The following is a 12,624-nucleotide window of genomic DNA, read 5'->3' on the forward strand; positions in this document are numbered from 1 at the left end:
AGAGTTTCGGGACGACGCGTTTGCGTCATCCCAGGTACAGGGGTCTGTACCTGTTGTAATCTCAACAGTTCCGCCTGTTGAGAGCCTTGCTGATTCAGCAAGGCTACTTTTTCCTTCATCTCGTCAAGTTCATGTTGTATGAACTTGGCGACGGTTGAATGGAGGGCATCTCTGTCTAAGTTGGACAGTAATGCCAGGATTGCATCGTTTCCTACGGTCGAACTCATTCGTTCAACCGCACTCCTTTCTATATCACTTAGAAAGGAGTAGCTTTCAGGGGAAACGTGATGCGTATTCCCACTATCATCTAACATGTCCATGTTAGATGTGGGAAATGTGGTCCTTGGACGGACTACAAAGTGCTACCAGGTGTAACGGGGCACTACGACTTGTACTGTTTCAGTACAAGTCCACTTCGCACTGCTTCAGTTGCGAGTGGTGCCTTACGTTATTTCACGTACACTAGTACGTGCAGAGGAAGACTTCTCTTAAGGTAACTAGCTTAAGAGGGTAAAATGAAAACTGTATTAATATAATTAAGTGTCTCTTTTTCTATCTTTGTAAATGCTAACTTAATTAAAATCTAATACTAAACTTGTAATTGAATTCTTATCTCTATCTTATCGGTAACCCTCTCTTTGAATACTCCTACAGCTGATTAGTCTGCGGAATAAATAGATATAATGGTCTATACCTATTTATGGATAATAATTCTGAATATTACTATATAAAGTAATATCCTCCAAATAAAAATATTATCTACCTTTTAGATAATATATAAATTAACAACCTTTAAGTGTTAATTTCATGTAACGATACACCCCGTTACAGATAGTAGGTATAGGATGTGTTAACGATAAACGACCGACTTTCAACTGAGTTTGAGATTAAACATAAAAAAAACTCGTTGCAAATAAAATATTTCAAACAGAAAAACTATGTATCGCACATCGCCTCAAACCAAACGAAATGACCGAGGAACGCGCAGGTGCATTCCTCTATTTCAATGGCGGTCATGCAGACTATGTTGTCACTTTCGCTCACGGATATTTCTTGCTGAAGAATTTATTGCTGAATGTAGAAAGATCAAGCAGGAGATGCTGGACTTATTACGCTCTAAACACCAGCTACCCCAGGACGCTCTTGACTGGATAGAAGAGGTCGTCGAGTACAATTGCATCGGTGGAAAGCTAAATCGTGGAATCAGCGTCGTTCACTGGTAAGTTGCTATTTGATCTTGCAGGAATCAGCAGAGACGTTCCATTATGTGAAAATTTATCATAAAGTACGCAGGCGATGGCACCTGGAAAGATTCTCACCTCGGAACTAAAGGGAAAGGCTATTGTTTTAGGATGGTGCATTGAATGGGTTAGTCAAATTATTACGTTATTCGCAATATGTAATGGCCTCACCACGTGGCTTTCAGGCCGCTTAGCTGCAAGCGTTCTTTTTAATTGCAGACGATATCATGGACGATTCTATGACGCGTCGTAGCCGACCGTGCTGGTATCGCAAGCCTAACGTCAAGATGATTGCTATCAATGACGCATTTCTGCTTGAATCGTTTGTCTTTCAAATTCTGAAAAAGCATTTTCGCACGGAGCCATTTTATCTTGATTTAGTAGAATCCTTCCACGAAGTACGGATATTTTAGTTTGATGTATTGAAATCTGAAGACTGTAAGACATTGATGATCATTATTGTTGCATACAGGTTGTGCTTCACACGGAAATTGGTCAGCTGTTGGATCTAACATCGCAACCGCTGGACGGCAAGGTAGATCTGGGCCGCTTTAGCATTGAGCGGTAAGAAGTTATTTTCTAGAGAATAGAGCTTTTGCAGACACTAACATCAAACATATTATGGCTCACGTAGATATCGTCAGATTGTTATTAATAAAACGGCGCACTACACGTTTTATCTCCCTGTTGTATGCGCCTTGTATCTGAATGGAGTTGTTGACGAGGCCTCGCATAACCTGACGAAGAAAATCTGCCTGCAAATTGGCGAGTACTTCCAGATACAAGACGATTTTCTCGACTGTTTTGGCGATGAATCAGTAACTGGCAAAGTGGGCACGGATATTCAGGACAACAAGTGTAGCTGGCTTGTTGTTCAGGCTTTAAATCGTGCGACGCTCGAGCAGAGGGAGGCACTGAAGAAAAATTACGGCAGCAACGACGTTGAATGTGTTGCAGCCGTTAAGCAATTATATTGTGAGCTCGACCTTGTTGGAGTCTATCGCCGCTACGAAGACGACACTTACAAGTCGCTTACAGACGAAATCTCGAAGGTGAAGATGATGCCATCAGAGGTGTTCACTTTGCTTGTTAACATGATCTTCAAGCGCAATAAATAAAAGTCAACTCTTTCAAATAGCACTATCAATGGATTTTTGATGATCAGCGGCTCAGCAATTTTGCTTTTCCATCTGGTCCACGTATTTAATTTCCAAGTGTTTGGCGAATGCTTTCAGCTGAATGATGACCACATGACACTGTCAAACTGAAACGCAACGAGGTAATGCGCGTTTGGTGCAATAAGAAAGCTATAGCAGAAACTCGGCAATCTGGGCACAAGAATAAATGAAAGCAACATCTTGTAGGCTGAAATAAGTTTTTATCCGTTGCTATGTATTTTAATTGAGGCGAAAGTAACCATCTTGATAAAAAACGGAGTTAATGTGATGTACCAAGCATTGACATCAAGTAGTCACAGTCTTGGCAACCGAAAATTTTTGGGATTCAAATTGGCGCTATGCTAGCTAAAATCAGTGGCTACGACACTTCAAGAATCACCAAAGGACCAGCTCTCAGCCGTGATTGACCACCAAGAAAAAAAGATGCTCAAATACTTAAGCTACCAAAAAACATGCTGCTCGAAGAACAATAATCTCGTAGAAAAAAGATAAACACATGGCGCGCATGAAAGCTGAGGTAACTTTACAATCGATAATGTCGTCTGCGAAGCAAAGTTTTCACGATGACCTCTACACGTGAACGCTGATAAGGACTCTCAGTAGGAGAAAGCTGTCAATAAAGCGCAAATTAAGTATCCGAAGTCATTTTGCGATTTAGACTCAGAAACTGCCTACCCTCCATGAAAGCGCGACTAATTTACATCACAATGAGTTATATTTTGTGCTTGCAGTGAAAAGGTGTCTGTTCCGATGATCAGGGTACTTTGGGTCTTAAGCAACAACCGTCACGACCATTCACGGATGCTCTTGCACGCTGAATGGTAAATATTGATGTGATGGCATGTCTCCCGCTGTGTGAGTCTCGCAATTGAATTCAAGTTTCCATATAGAAAAATCGAAGTGCAAACAATAAGTTAGCTATGTGTAACTGTGGTAAGTACAGTTGGTTTACACACATGCTTGCTCCAGTTCGTTACAGAAAAATGTAAACTGGGTTGCTGCGGTCATGATTTAGGTAGAATCCATCTTCACGCGATGTTGAGGGCTGTAATAACATTAGAGGTCTTGAGAATGCTTACGTGACTTCAAGCGCTTGTGGCGAGCACATTAATCAAGTTGACAAAGACTTCATTAAAAGCTACTTTGCTTTATGGGCAATAGCTCATATAGCAAGTTTAAATACAATGGTGCTCGCCGATGACGGAACTCATGAGCACGAAAGCGCAGATCTCAATACTATGGGCTGCTCTTAGACGCAATTTAAACGAAATACAATAATATTCGTAGTCATGTGGTTTAAAAGCAAGACTGGATCAAACTTTGTGTCTTGACTCAAATTGAAGGTACAGAAAATAGTGCGTACTTCTTAAAACTGGCAAACATTTTATCACTTGCATCAGATCGTTGCTCCATTTGTCACGATCTGATGCAAATTCAAAAAGAACACGAACTTATTTCGTTCGACAACCCTCAAGCATTTAAAAGGAACTTAGCACGAAACGCAATTCGGCAACCAACGTCCCTTTTTATGAGATAATAAGTCTAGAATCGCTACCAAGACCACAGCCACAAGTATATACAAAAGGTACAAGCAAAATACATTCCTTGTCCCCCTACTAAATGTCAGGGTGGATCTCGGGGGCTTAAGCATTCAAAAAGTCCCATGAGCTGCTGCATCAGGCCATGTTCCGTCCTCTAATACCACCCAATTGGAAGAATTTCGCTCATGAGCCGGAACTAAAATCTCGCGCGTACTAACATTTACTTGCGACAGTTCTGTACAAATGACATGATCATTAATATACAGCACAAGCCGCAAGTAAAAAAAAATCCATTGATTTGTACCTTCCATTGTAAAATCAAATAGAGGAGGTGCCGGTGAATCATCGGGCAACTTGAGGCCTTTCTGTCGCAGCTCATCAAAAAATGGGTGTGCCGTGGCTTCAAGAGGTTTAACACGCCTATTCATACAACTCATCAGCACCCCATTCAGAGCCCAATCACTGTAATAAAACGCACTCTTTAGGATCATAGACCAGCATCTTGGACAGCAGATCTATCGCATCAGGAGGAGTCCGAGACCGAAAAATTTTGCTCCACGAATGGGCTTTAATTTGCGGGAACTGAAATTCCGTATAATTTGGATTCATAGCTTCAATCTCCTCACGTTGCGGCGTACCTAAAACTTTGATAATTTCAACCAGCTGGTCGACACCACTTTCGCCTGGGAACAAAGGCTGTCCCAGCAATAGCTCTGCGCATACACAACCTAGTGACCAGATATCTAAAAAGCGTTGCAATCATAATCAGCTAAATTATACAATTTTCATGACTTCCGGGTTATGACCGACCAATTGCTGTCGTGTAATCTGTGGCACCAAATATCAACTCCGGAGCACGGTAATAGCGCGAGCAAATGTACGACACGTTCGGTTCATTCTTTTGTAAAACCTTAGCACTTCCGAAATCGCACAGCTTGACCACGTGCGATCTGGGATCAAGCAGTAAATTTTGCGGTTTGATATCACGATGGCAAATGCCCATCGTGTGGATATACGCCAGCGCACGACAAATTTGGTAGATATAAAGCTTCACGAGTACAACTGGCATGTACTGTTTTGCCTTCTGTAGTTGCCTGGCAACGCCATATACTGTGTCGGGTATAAATTCAAGCACAAGATTCAGATAAAGCTCATCGGGCTTCTCTCCGTTACAGTAAAAACAATGCTTGAGTTGGACTATGTTCACGTGGTGCAATTGTCTCATGATCTGCAACTCGCGATTCTATCAAAAAACAAATTAAACAATAAGAATTTGCAACGACAAATCTTATGAAAGTCTCACACCTTAAAACGCTTGTCCTGCAGCACCTTTTTGATGGCCACAATTTCGCCTGTTTCTTCCACAGTAGCTTGAAACACGACACCGAACGAGCCGTTGCCAATGATTCGCTCGGCCGAGTAGTGGATTGTTTTGCCCTATACGGTAGTTTTGTACGATGAATGATAAGCCACGATCTTTCATTAAAACGTTGCAAGCGTACATCTGACAATGTGTGCGATGAGTCGCCCACTGAGATGCCCGTGCTTTCATTGCGCATGTCTTCCTTTGACTTCGTAATGGACATTGTCGTCTGAACAGTTGTTATCTCTTCGTCCACTTTAAGATCCAGCGTCGGATCTTTGGGCGCCGACTTTGGTGGAATGGAGGCATCGCTCATGGCGACTTCGGCGGGCGAGGCTCGGGAGGCTTTTGACAACAGACAGGGGGATTGTAAAAGAGCATACGAAAAGCAAGTTGACAAAGTTTTAATCTCACGGAGAAAATGTTCTGCGATTAGCCAAAAATAAGACCAATCTAGGATTGGGAACAAATTTTGTGAAACTTCAACGAAGTTGAGATTTTCAATACAGAAACAAAAATACGAAATACCATACGAAAATATCATAAGTAGACCTAAATTAGAGTCGATGATTTTTAATTGTTTGGGCGGTTTCTGCTTCAAGTATTTCTTTACAAAAAAAAGAATTACGTGCATGCCTAAATGATATTTGAGATCCTAATGTCACAAAATTTGTTTTATGCCAATTTTTAAGCGCAATAAGATTAAAAAAAATAACAAATGCTCACCAACTGGACGGACTTGGGTGTGACTGTGAAACTGCAACCATGTCGCCGAATAATTGAAGTCGATTAGAGTGAGTGAAATGGCGTACTTTATGAGGCGTATCAAGGGCTAATTCCTGTGAGATTCATATGGAAGCTTGCACTAAAAACAAACAATCGAGCGCAGTTAGTATCAATTTCAATATAATGACCAGGACAATCCTGCAGGGGTCACCGTCCTTTAATGACGTGATTTGAGTCTCTGCAATTCTTGACCCCTTGCAGTCTGCTGCACAGGATATATAGAGCAGCTGTTTCGTAATGGAGGCATTGGGAAGTTGTAGCGGTTCAATCTGATCGTTTAAGTTAAAGTAAAGGAGATTGCACCTATTTCATCACGAACACCACACGATATCTTTAAAAAAGTTAACGTCGCAATGTTCGCAGCTACGCGAAGCCTTACAAAGAGATTTGACTCTGCAGCGTCACCTCCTGGAGCTTTTGCGTGTCCTTAAGCACTATCCACGATCTCGTTTGACGAAGACGGTGGCTCAACAGCTGGTCTAGCAACGAGTCTTCGTGCGGATTCCAGGGCTTGAGACCGTAGCGACTGATAGCATCTGTAACATTTAAATTGTGTTATGGTGCCCTTATGGCCGAAAAATCGATTGTATCTTCTTATGCTTCACTATGCGGCGCTCTCTGACAAAGCTAGAGATCCATCAGTTAGAAGTAGAAGCTGAGAACGATACATTGGAGGAGAAATGACGGTAACATCGTGTGCAACGATCATCACTACAATTACGGGTACTGGGTGTGTATTTTTTCTGTATTAAATCACTTGCACGGACGCGTAATGGAAAACCAACTACGGATAGAGCGAAATTGTCACGCAATGACCCATGATATCTCAGATTTCATTGGTTTAATTGGTTGATTTCTAGGACACTCGTACTCGCACAGCTCGACGACATCCGGAAATGGCAAAGATGCCGCCCGTAACATCCGCGACAGAGTACGTGGGGACACACGATTTGTTCAAGAGAAAAGATACACTTTTTGCTGGCATTAAGCTGGTATTGTGAAGCAGCATGAGGTGTTTAACTCGTAGCTGTCGCTGTTGTCATAATCATTTTGCTTGTTTTAAATTACGTCGACTCTAAGAAATTCCCACCAAGCTTCAGTTGGCACGATAGGGACTTTTTTGGATCACGCTCTTCATATTCCGCGACCAAGAGCTTGCGCAAAACGTCAACAAGAGTAGTTCGCTTAGCTTGTTGCTCACTCGTCTCTGACTTGTCTTCCCGAGCGTATGGTGGTGTCTGAAAACTCGTATCAACTATTTCATGAAGCGTATGCCGCAATTCTTGTAGCAACGCTGCAGAGCGAAACGAGTTTTGCAACATAATCCAATCATTGACTCGCACGCCAATCGTCTCATTTCCGTCCTTGTCTTTCTGTCGGAGCTGCGGCAACAATTCAAACGTATGACTAAATAAACACACTGCCAATGGGCAGACTAGACTGGAAGCTGGGAGATACACTTGCGAAGTATGCAGCTTCACGGCGTACGTGAGAAAAGAACTGGCATGAAATGTTGCCACTTTATAATTAATTGAGCTCGGATGCATCACAACAAGATTTTGATCACGCTCTCGGAAAATTGCGCGCTGGGGACCATAAGCTACTGATGGCAGCTCTGCATGTACTAAATTTGGGGCGAGTCCAGCATAAAGAATTGCCGACATTGTGGCTAATTGCTCGAGTGTCATACGTTCGTCTCGTGACGACTCGGTCGCTGATATAAAGCCTAACTGAGCTACTAGGCCCCGAAAGTGACGTTTGAGCTTACTGAGTTCCCAAAGACCTCGCTGGCTTAAAAAATGAGTCTGACAAAAAGTCTTTTCATCGACTCCATTCCTCTTGCCACGTTGTACAACGTGCCGCCACGCCTCAAACGCGTTCACGTCCGTCAGTAAATCGCTCGCACCAACAGCAAAAGTCTGGCGACTCTTCTTCATTTCATTTTGCCGACCAAAAGGCGCAACGAAAGGAGACTTTGTTTCCAGCACGGCCGCACAGGTGCTCGCTCCATCAAATACATTAAAAAGCGCACCTAGTAAAAGAAGTTTTCCAACTTTAACATCTACAGGCAAGTGAGCCAAATGGACCCCTAATGCTGTAATAGCTTCCGTGTCACGATTAAGCGCACCAATCTCAAACAGCTCTTCCAAAGCATCCTGAATACTGACATCGCTCGGTGGGTCCAAACACGCACGTAAAAACTTTCCGCAGCTATCAGTCTGGTGACCGCTAACGCCAAAGTTTTTGATCTGCAGGCAAAGTGACGTTAATGGAGCCCGCTGAATCTCAGGGACTGGCTGCTCCAGCATCACGCAGCGAAAGATAGACTCTGGAAAGAGCCGGAAACACGAGCCTCCACTCGTACGACCGGCACGACCAGCTCGCTGTTTGGCATTTGCACGAGCGACCCAAATTTCATCCAAGACATTTGTCCGATGCTGGGCATCATGGCGCATTTGTTTAACCCGCCCTGTATCAATTACAACCTTTACATCGTCGATAGTTAAAGATGTTTCGGCAATATTAGTCGCAGCAATGATGCGAATCACACCGGCACATTGTCGAAAGATGCGCTGCTGCTCTTGGGCTGAAAGAGACGAATGCAGCGGAAGTAGTTCAAACGCACGGCCTTGGCTATCATGTCGCAATAGACGGCTTGCTTCCAAGAGGCCCAGTAGCGTCGTGATCTCTTGAAGACCAGGAAGAAAAATTAGCACCGATGCACTCGTCTGATTTCGTTCCGCTAAAGACAGCAATTCTGTCTCCGTAATGAGCTGCTCCAACAGTGCTTGAATAAGCTCATAATTGACAATTGACGGGTCAATGCGCTCCAGTGTTCGCAGCGTCGATTCGCTATACGGCTTCTTTAGCGTTTCTTGCACTGCACTTTTGGTACTCGAAGACTCAGAAGTTGAGGTCCATAAAATCTGTTGCGTGTATGAAGTCCCACCACGACCAGATACCTTTATTTGAGTCGATTTGCGATTTGCACCGCTTTGATCTACACCAACGTACGCTGGCGACTCTTCATCCACAATATATTGAGTCATTTCGAGTACGTCTTCGAGATAAAATTGCTTTACAGGATACATGCGACCAGGAACTTTAATCATAGGACATACAGCCGCTCCACCAAAATACTCTTGGAAGCTTGCAGCTTGGAGCGTTGCGCTCATGAGAATGACTTTCAAAGGCGGCAAAGTGCCACCAAACTTTAGACGTCGTGCAGCGTTGTTTTCCGCTAAAAATTGGCGTAGCAAGGCCAGCAACACATCACTTTGAAGATCGCGCTCGTGGACTTCATCAACAATCACATGACTAACGTATTCTCCTAAGGTGCGTGGATCCTGTAGCTTTCGTAGTAAAATACCAGTTGTACAAAAGAGCAGGCGCGTGTGTCGCGTCATACGCGATTCCAGACGAATTTGAAAGCCTGTTAGCGAGTCGCCGATGCCCATTTTTGCTTCTCCTAGCTCCTGGGATACGCGTTCAGCCAGACTAATGGCAGCTAATCGGCGAGGCTGCGTGCATAAAATTTGGCCACGCGCTCCGCCAAGCCTGGAAAGCAATAGGTCTTCTAGCAAAAATTGTGGTACTTGCGTGCTTTTGCCACAGCCAGTTTCACCAGAAATGAGCATGACGTCGTGGTTTTGCAGCATCTCGACAATCTGCGTCTTGAATGATGCAATGGGAAGACATTCGCGTTGCGGTAGCTTCGATCGGTACGCACTCGAGTGCATTTGCTTATAGAGCTGTTGACGTAGGTGATTCGAAAGATTAAGCGCAGCGTTGCGGTCGCTTTCGCTTTCTGCCATTTCTTCATCCATCCGTTCTATCGCATCATCACTTGTTAACAGGCTATTATCTTCGATATTTTCTGTGGTCTCTACGTCCGCAAAATCAGCGTCCCAATCATTTACATTCCAATTCTGCAGAGCGTTATCACAGCTTTTAGATTCTTTGTTTAGAGATTGAGATATTGGGGTAGGCGTCTCAATTAAAGCTCTTTTAGCAGCTAACTCAGCAGGTAAAGCATTAAAGATCGCTGTCAGAAGCTCGTCTTGTTCCTCACGATTCGCAGCTGCAACTGCAGCATCCATTTCCTGCTCCTTTTTAGTCCACGCCTGCCACATATCACGATAAATAGGCGGCAAAACTCGATACAGAGGTAAATTCGGCGCAAGCTCGAACAAGGCACTCGTTGCAACAGCGTCTTTTGCCTCTGTTATCGACTTGTAACCACGTGCAGCATCTCGCGGATCTCTCAACGACATAACTTGCTTCTCACAGCTTTTACTGCTCAACACTACCGAATACAAGTGATCACCTCCTGGAGATCGAGGCATTTTTGTGTACTGCGGTTTCTGCAGTCCATTTTTAAGACAATATGACTCTAAATGATCCCGTGGAGATTTTCCTGTCCACGACGCTACCGACGAAGCTTCTGTATGAGTAGCTACTGCATGCATTTTGAGCAAATTGCGTCCCTTTTTCTTCTTTCCACCTTTTCTTTTTATGTTCTGAAGATCCGCTCGTGCTTGGGCGGCTATTAGAGCAGCTGTATCAATGGCTGCACTCTTGGGAATCGCCTCAGCACTTTTAACAGACGCGTACGCTTCGTCCAAGAGTCCACAAACGCCATAATCACTGTCTCCGACTTCCTCCGTAACAGCCGCTGTGCTCGTACCTCCAGCCTTTTCTTCCACTTTGACAGCCTCCATCTCGTCCAGCTCTTCACAAATTCTGTCGGTTGCTAGAAGTAGCAACTCATGATCGTCTTTGTTCGACGGCTTGGATTTTATGTTTTTCTCGAGACTAGCGACGTCCATCGTCTCCTTTGGCTTCAAATTCTTGTTATCACGCTCCTCCATGGGATCTTTCCACCCTCGAGCAACCAAATCACGTCGTGTGGCTCGTATTTGTCCTATCAATTCGCGCGACTTGAGCTTATCCCCGCTTTTTGTCTTTCTCGTCTGCTTTCGGTCTTGCAATCGAGTGAGTACCGCTACTTGCTCATTATAGCGTTTCTCCAGCTCTTGTAACTCTCGATGTTCTGATGAAAAATTGGCTTCTAATTCTGCAATTTCGTTTTCGCTTGTAGCCATGTTTACTACATACTGTTGGGTCCACGATATCGCCTCCTGTTTCTGTTCTTTAAATTCTTCCCTCCTCTCTACCATCACATGTGCTGTAGAAATATCTTCGACTGTGATCGGTGGCTTCTGTTCGATACAAATTGCGGCATCATTTTGCGGAAGGGTGTTGACTTCTGCTCGCAGCTCACCTGCGCTCTTGTCGACGTCATCGGCGCCCTGTAGCGCCTTGGGCAATACACGTAAAGTAGATGGAAGCTCACCACTCGTATACTGTAAAGCCAAGAAATTTAGTGCATCCTCTAATGAGTTTGTGTACGCCAAAGCCTCTTTACTCAACGCCAACGAGATGCCATAGTCATCGCACAACGAACGCAGCGCTCGCGCCAGTTTCTTCTTCGTGCGCTGTTGCAAGAAAATGTCTACAGGTTCTGCAGAGACAAGTACACCAGGGCGGAAGTTTATGCGTTGCAAAGCACGACGGGAACACAGCACGTCATCGTGAACAAGCTGCTCCAGATCGCGCCGGAACTCGAAGCCAAGCTCCATTAAAGTGGTTGTTGAGTTTTCAACTATCCTTTTATTTCGACTTTTGATGCAGCTTACAGTCATGCTAAATTTGACGAAAGTGTCAAAATTCCTAAAGAGAGCACGAATGTTCGAGGATGAAAAGGAGAACAACGTACTGTTGTGTGTACACATAGTGAAGAGGCTGCGCCGAAAATGATCGAGGTCCATTAATGTGGGTCTAATACCAGAACACACTAAGGTGCCCACGTTCCGGAACGAACTGCGCACGGCCCGTTGCGACAGGCCCTTTCTAGAAAGGTGCCGTCGACGATGGTAGACGCAATCTGAATTGTCTCCGTTGAGGATCAATACTTCAACGGTGCCTCGGCGACAGCTTGGTATAAACCGTTGGCCGGTAGTTTATGCGGCCCTACTCGATGCAGTCTCTGAAAGTAAAACTGGAGTTTCGGTGCACTGCAAGCTTTGGAATTGCGCAAACGCTTGAGTAATTTTATGTATGACACGGTTGAAAGATAGCGGACCGTGAAGGCTCTAGTATTGAGCTGGCCGACAGGAAGCGACCAGGTTGTATTAATGCAATCGCTGTCAAAAGTTAGGACACTACGCTCATGAGTGCTGTAACGGGGTGTATCGTTACATGAAATTAACAATAAAAGATTGTTAATTAATATTATCCAAAAGGTAGATAATATTTAGAGGAAATTACTTTAAATAGTAATTTCCTGAATTCTTATCCATAAATAGGTATAGACCATTATGTCTATTTATTCCGCAGACTAATCAGCTGTAGAAGTAATCAAAGAGAGTTACGAGATAAGATAGATAAGAATTCATTTACATGTTTAGTATTAGTTTATAGTTAAGACAACATTTACAAAGATAGATTAACAA

General features: G+C 43.9%; 3 protein-coding genes across 3 annotated transcripts; 1 reads left to right on the forward strand and 2 right to left on the reverse strand.

Moving 5' to 3' along the window:
• Window positions 1-1,039: 1,039 nt before the first annotated feature.
• On the forward strand, window positions 1,040-3,709 carry CCR75_008435 (uncharacterized protein). The gene is made up of 7 exons (XM_067966487.1): window positions 1,040-1,219; window positions 1,287-1,368; window positions 1,427-1,639; window positions 1,714-1,805; window positions 1,876-3,029; window positions 3,095-3,352; window positions 3,435-3,709. The coding sequence occupies exons 3-5, from the start codon at window positions 1,469-1,471 to the stop codon at window positions 2,357-2,359; spliced, it is 747 nt and encodes a 248-aa protein (XP_067815430.1). The 5' UTR covers window positions 1,040-1,219; window positions 1,287-1,368; window positions 1,427-1,468; the 3' UTR covers window positions 2,360-3,029; window positions 3,095-3,352; window positions 3,435-3,709.
• A 215-nt stretch (window positions 3,710-3,924) lies between these two features.
• CCR75_008434 (uncharacterized protein) lies at window positions 3,925-5,659 on the reverse strand. The gene is given in 6 exon segments (XM_067966486.1): window positions 3,925-4,195; window positions 4,265-4,422; window positions 4,439-4,688; window positions 4,771-5,203; window positions 5,266-5,397; window positions 5,463-5,659. The coding sequence occupies 6 exon segments, from the start codon at window positions 5,637-5,639 to the stop codon at window positions 4,071-4,073; spliced, it is 1,275 nt and encodes a 424-aa protein (XP_067815429.1). The 5' UTR covers window positions 5,640-5,659; the 3' UTR covers window positions 3,925-4,070.
• Window positions 5,660-7,173: 1,514 nt separating this feature from the next.
• Window positions 7,174-11,751, reverse strand: CCR75_008433 (uncharacterized protein; the record flags this gene model as incomplete). The annotated part of the gene is made up of 1 exon (XM_067966485.1): window positions 7,174-11,751. One exon carries the CDS (start codon window positions 11,749-11,751, stop codon window positions 7,174-7,176), a length of 4,578 nt encoding a protein of 1,525 aa, XP_067815432.1.
• Between the last annotated feature and the right edge of the window lie 873 nt (window positions 11,752-12,624).

This window comes from Bremia lactucae, linkage group LG1 (genome assembly GCF_004359215.1).
Source record: "Bremia lactucae strain SF5 linkage group LG1, whole genome shotgun sequence".
In the NCBI taxonomy this organism is placed as follows: Eukaryota; Oomycota; class Peronosporomycetes; order Peronosporales; family Peronosporaceae; genus Bremia; species Bremia lactucae.